At 39.6% G+C, this 5630-nt stretch overlaps 1 protein-coding gene across 1 annotated transcript in view; it reads right to left on the bottom strand.

Moving 5' to 3' along the window:
• NSMAF (neutral sphingomyelinase activation associated factor) overlaps window positions 1–4705 on the bottom strand; it is a gene marked incomplete at its 5' end in the record, with an annotated part of 48361 nt that extends 43656 nt beyond the window's left edge. Inside the window, 4 exons of the mRNA XM_007464055.1 lie at window positions 1157–1193; window positions 1273–1340; window positions 1438–1516; window positions 4608–4705. Coding sequence (XP_007464117.1) covers window positions 1157–1193; window positions 1273–1340; window positions 1438–1516; window positions 4608–4705 — 282 coding nt within the window. The remainder of the gene's footprint in view (window positions 1–1156; window positions 1194–1272; window positions 1341–1437; window positions 1517–4607) is intronic.
• Window positions 4706–5630: the final 925 nt, after the last annotated feature.

The raw sequence follows: 5630 nt of genomic DNA on the forward strand, positions 1-5630 counted from the left end.
ACGCAGGCCTCTCACTGTTGTGGCCTCTCCCATTGCGGAGCACAGGCTCCGACGCACAGGCTCAGCGGCCACGGCTCACGGGCCCAGCCGCTCCGCGGCATGTGGGATCTTCCCGGACCAGGGCACGAACCCGTGTCCCCTGCATCGGCAGGCGGACTCTCAACCGCTGCGCCACCAGAGAAAGCCCCTACTTTTCATTTTTGATGTCTAATGTTAGTAACACATCTAACATCTACAGTGTTTTGTATCACATTAAGACAATATTGATGTAGGTACTGACAGACATGATTCATCTTATAAACAGATGACATAAACTTACAGTATGGATAAGTACAGTACATAGTGCAAATGCATTTTCTCTTATGATTTTCTTAATAACATTTTCTTTTCTCTAACTTATTGTAAGAATACGGTATATATAACATACAAAATATGTGTTATCAACTGTCTATGGCATCGGTGAGGCAACAGTAGGCTATTCGTAGTTAAGTCTGGGGGGAGTCAAAAGTTATATATAAATTTTCACCTGTTTGTGTATGTGGGAGCGGGGGTCAGTGCCCCAAACTCCCACTTTGTTCAAGGGTCAGTTGTGTATGACAGGAGAAAAAACGTGTAATTTACCTCCGTATTGCCAGGGTTCACATAGTACAGGATGCACAAATCTATACTGAGTAAAAGTGAAATGAAGAAAAGGTCATGACCCCAAGCATTATACTATAATTAGACAAGGCTACACACCCTAAGCCGTGGCCTCGGTTGTCACCGTGAGTCCATCTGAGCTCACTGAAGCAGGAGGCGCTGGCCTCCCACCTTCCAACCGCAGTCCTTTATCTCAACCCTCACACACTGTCAGGACTCCTCAGGACAGACCCACACAGCCTGCAGGCACCACACGCTTAATGAACATTAAGGAACGCATCAGGCATCACAGCTTCTAAGACATATAGTTCTCAAAGACTAACTTTAAAAGAATTTAAACATCATTCCCTGTGGCCTTCATTTGAGATTTCTACAAATAATTTCATTGTGCTTAAAAAAAATGTGTATATATATGTATGTATACACACACACACACACACACACACACATATGTATGTATTTATTCATTTAAATGTTCTTTCAGGTTAGAAAAAAATGTTTACTAGGTGCTTCTTACCTGACTGAAAATGAGTGAGATCCCCCCGGATACCGCCCTAAAATGCAGATAAAAGTTATTAAATATATGTAATTTTTTGGTAGAAGTAAAATTACACAGTTGTGACAATGACGTACCTTGTGAAGTGTCTACTGGCTCCATTTTCTCCATGTTTTCCTATTTTTATACAATCTCTCAAAGGAATCTGGAAAAAAGTGAGAGAGAAATATTATAAAAATAAGCCAAGGTAAAATATATACAAAAAACAGGACCGTTTCTGTTCACATTTAAAATGCATTTACCTTAATGATGGGCTGGGATATTGCATCCGGTTCAAAAATAACTGATTTTGAACATATTTTTAAGGAGCCTCTGATTTTCCTAGAGATGAAAGTACAAAAGGTTATTATTAATGAATGTAACAAAAGTCACAAAAGAATCATAATACATTTTAACTAGAATGCAGATGACTAAAGTATCAGCTAATAAAAGATCAACAAAGAGAAGGGTATGAAAGGTTGGAAAATATAGCAAAAATATTTTCCTCATCTCCCCCTCCCTAGAGGTTAAAGAATCTGCATGTGTTGTAATACGGTCTCACTGGTTGAGCACTGTCGCATGTATTTTATTCTCATTACTTCATCTGGTCCTCACAACTACTGTGAAAGGGAAACAGTTTTCTGATCCTTAAGAAACGCTGATTCCATCCTGTCTGTGGTAAATTCTTTTGACTTTTAATTTCCTATATCTTAAAGAACTATTCAGAAAGCAATACTAAGCATCTAACGTTGATTAGGTAGGAGATTTTTTGTTTTCTTATTTATAATCATGCAAGAATAACAAGAGTTTGTATTTAGAACACAGAACGCTTTTACCGGTGATTCTGGGGTACATAGGAATTCCGGGAAAAACTGGTTCTATGATAATAAGCGATTTTAAAGACTATCTGCCTACTACTATAATATCAAATAAATCAGTTATCAGCTTCACCATTCTCCTTTCTTGGGACATTTATAAGGCTCCAATGAGTTTTGGGGAAAAGCCTGCCTGAGCATGTTAGAGGCCCATGTACCTCACTTGGCTGAAGCCAATACAAATCTACACACTTGATTGTCTTTTATTGACTAGATGACTTTTATCAATTGATCAAACCAAGGCAATAACTTACTATGTAATCAAAACACAGGTTAAGAAATGCTGGAACATCATCTTATAAAAAAAATCACCTTAAGATTAGTTTCCAAGAGTACATTTTAACTACAAGTGAAGCTCTAAGGATCTTATTACGTTTTTTAAAATCACTTGTATGACATCTGGACTTTTTCTCCAGTCATTCCTCAGTGTCCTAGTGAACGCTTTTTTTTTTTTTTTTTTTTTTTTTTTTTTTTTTTGCGCTACGCAGGCCTCTCGCTGTTGTGGCCTCTCCTGTTGCGGAGCACAGGCTCCGGACGCACAGGCTCAGCGGCCATGGCTCACGGGCCCAGCCGCTCTGCGGCATGTGGGATCCTCCCGGACCGGGGCACGAACCCATGTCCCCTGCAGCGGCAGGCGGACTCTCAACCACTGCACCACCAGGGAAGGCCGTGAACACTTCTTACTCTGGCCGTTCCAGGGTCTCTTAACTGAAGCAATTATGTTACTAATACTCTAGAAAGACCCGACCTGCTCTTCCTGCTTCTGTACCCGCCCAACCCCCCGGCCGAGTTAGTTCTCCTTCTATCAAAGAAATCTCACATCCTTCCTGGCTTACAAATATGCCAATGGCGTTCTAACCCACAAGATAAAGTCCCATCACAATCTGAGAAAGGCCTACCTCTGTGTACGTAGATAATATGTACCCAGTGCACAAGAAGGCTCGTCATGCTGAAGGTCATGATTTAGCCTGCAATTCTTCTTCCTCAAAAGCTCTTTTAAATTTTGATTTTATATCATTTCTTTCCATGCTGTTATCTGCATTTACTTTCCTAACACACTAAATTACCTAATAATAACTTAAGTACTTCTATGGCAATTGCTAAACAAATACAAATAGAATAGAAAATTCCCAAGTATCAATCCCCTAGTTTCTGCAGTTGTTAACATGCAGTCATTCTTGTTTTGTGTACAACACCTCAGAACCCTGCTGGATTTTAGATAAATTCCCAGACATCCTATACTTCATTTATATATACTTAAACATGAATCTCCGAAGATAAACTCTTTCAATAAGTGACCTACCATTGTCGCACCTAAAAAAATTAATAATTCCTTAACGTCATCAAGGATACAGCCAGGATTCAAATTTTTCTATTTCATAAGTGTGTTCTTATAGTTGGTTTGTTCAAATTGGAACACAAAGTCCATATTACATTTAGTTGACATGTCTCTCAGTATCTCTTAATCTAAGGCAACTTTCATTTTCCCACATTACGAACTTTGCTAAACACATCTCTGTGGTTTTCCTCTATCCCATTTCCTTGATATAATTGGTAAGATTAAAAGACTTGACCAGCTGGGGTTTGATTTTCTGGTAAGGGTTCGTCAGAGGCAGTGCACATGCACTTCCCTCGTATCAGGAGGCCGCAGTGGGTTCAGGTAATGCCTATCTTGATACGTGTATTAAAAAATTTCTCAGCAGCTTTTCATCTGCTGGTTTAGCAGCCACTGAAGGTTCTGTCTACATCAGAGGTTGGCAAACTTCTTCTATAAAGAGCCAGATAGTAAATATTTTCGACTTTGCAGGCCATTTGGTCTCTGTCACTATTCAGTTCTGCATCCGTGTTGCAGGAAAGCAACCACACACAATATGTAAACAAGTGGGTGTTCCAATAAAACTTTATTTACAAAAACAAGTAGCCGGCCAGATCTGACCATAGTTTGTCGACCCCTGATATAGATCCATTATTCACTAGGGGTTGAAATTTTTAACATTCCCTCTGTGTTTATTATCTAGAATGCATCAACGAAGAGCAGCTTTAATTATCTGTGATTTGGTTACCCTAAAGTACAATTTGTACAAGCAGGAAAAATGCTTGATTCTTTACATTTATCAAGTTTTACAAAAATGAGTTGGTGTCCTAGTATCCTTCAAAGGTGACTGATATACATATATATACACACACACACACATATGAAATAACATATTTACATTACATATATGTCATTATGAACTCATGGATTTGAGCCCTTCTGATACATTTCAATCCACTGCCCTCATTATTCTTTTTCGGTGTTCAATCTGTCCCATTTTTTGCCCAGCTCTTCAGGGTGGCCTTGTGCCCTTTTAATTCACATGCAGTCATTTTTGATACCTTCCTTACTTGCCAGTCTGACAAGATGGTCCAGGCTCCACTCCCACATTTCCTCCCCTGACTTAGACTCAGACAAGTCTCCAAAGAGCCCTCGTTCCTTTTAGTGGAGAGTAGCATTCAGAGTAGCTCACTGCTACTGAGTTCTAACTAGGCCTTTTCAGAGATCCGAAAATCTTCCTTACCTTTCGTTCTGACTGCCCTTGTGCTGAATATGATTAGCTGTATGCTGTTCAAAGTAGTACTCCTCCAAGTTAAGCAGCAACAAGGAAAATCTAAATTTGGAAAAAAAAAGAAAAAACCGCATGTTTATTTTTTTTAAGTATAAGAAAGCAGAATATTTCAAGCATGTGTTCCCAAAGTGCTTTTCCATCCATTACATCAACAAACACTTATTAAGTGTATATTATATGCCAGGCACTCTTCTCTATCAAGACAGCCCTGCCCAGCTATGCCAAAAATAAAATAAATTGTTTACCAGGTGGATTTATTATTCCTTTACAGAAACTCCAAATTTCATGAAATAAAACCATGTGTAAGACAGACAGCTAGTGGGAACCTGCTCTGTGATGACCTAGGTGGGTGGGATTGGGGTGGGTGGGAGGGAGGTCTAAGAGGGAGGGGCTGTATGTATACATACAACTGATTCACTTCACTGTACAGCAGAAACTAACACACCACTGTAAAGCAATTATACTCCAATAAAACAACAACAACAACAAAACTGTTGCCTGAACAGAACTCGGAGCTTTCCCACCTACAGAGTGTTCATCCTTTGCTCCCCACCGACTCTTCCCCACCACACCCCATTCTCCACTGTCATGGCCCGTGGGTGGGTGAGTTTCTCTTGCTGCCTCCACAAGACCAGTGCCTCTGAGAGGCAGATCTTTAGATATTCCTGTTATAACTAATCTAAGGCTTTGTACGCAACAGGTATTTAATAGATAAAACAAGTAAGCTGAACCAAATGGGAATGAAAATCAGTTCTTTTTAAAGCTTTAAGTGCTTTAAACTTTTAAAAACAAAATAAAGTAACAGGAAAAGTATTAATTTAGTTGCATGGCCACAGAAACAAATATATGGTAAAGAACTGAAAACAACTGTTTTGTTTGTTTTGTGGTAAGGACCAGGAAACATCAACGGCATCCAGAGTCGCGGGGAGACGTTTTCATGAAAAGTGTGGTACTTGAGATGCGTCTTGAAGTTCC

This window comes from Lipotes vexillifer, unplaced genomic scaffold, assembly GCF_000442215.2.
Source record: "Lipotes vexillifer unplaced genomic scaffold, Lipotes_vexillifer_v1.1 scaffold69, whole genome shotgun sequence".
Taxonomy (NCBI): Eukaryota; Metazoa; Chordata; class Mammalia; order Artiodactyla; family Lipotidae; genus Lipotes; species Lipotes vexillifer.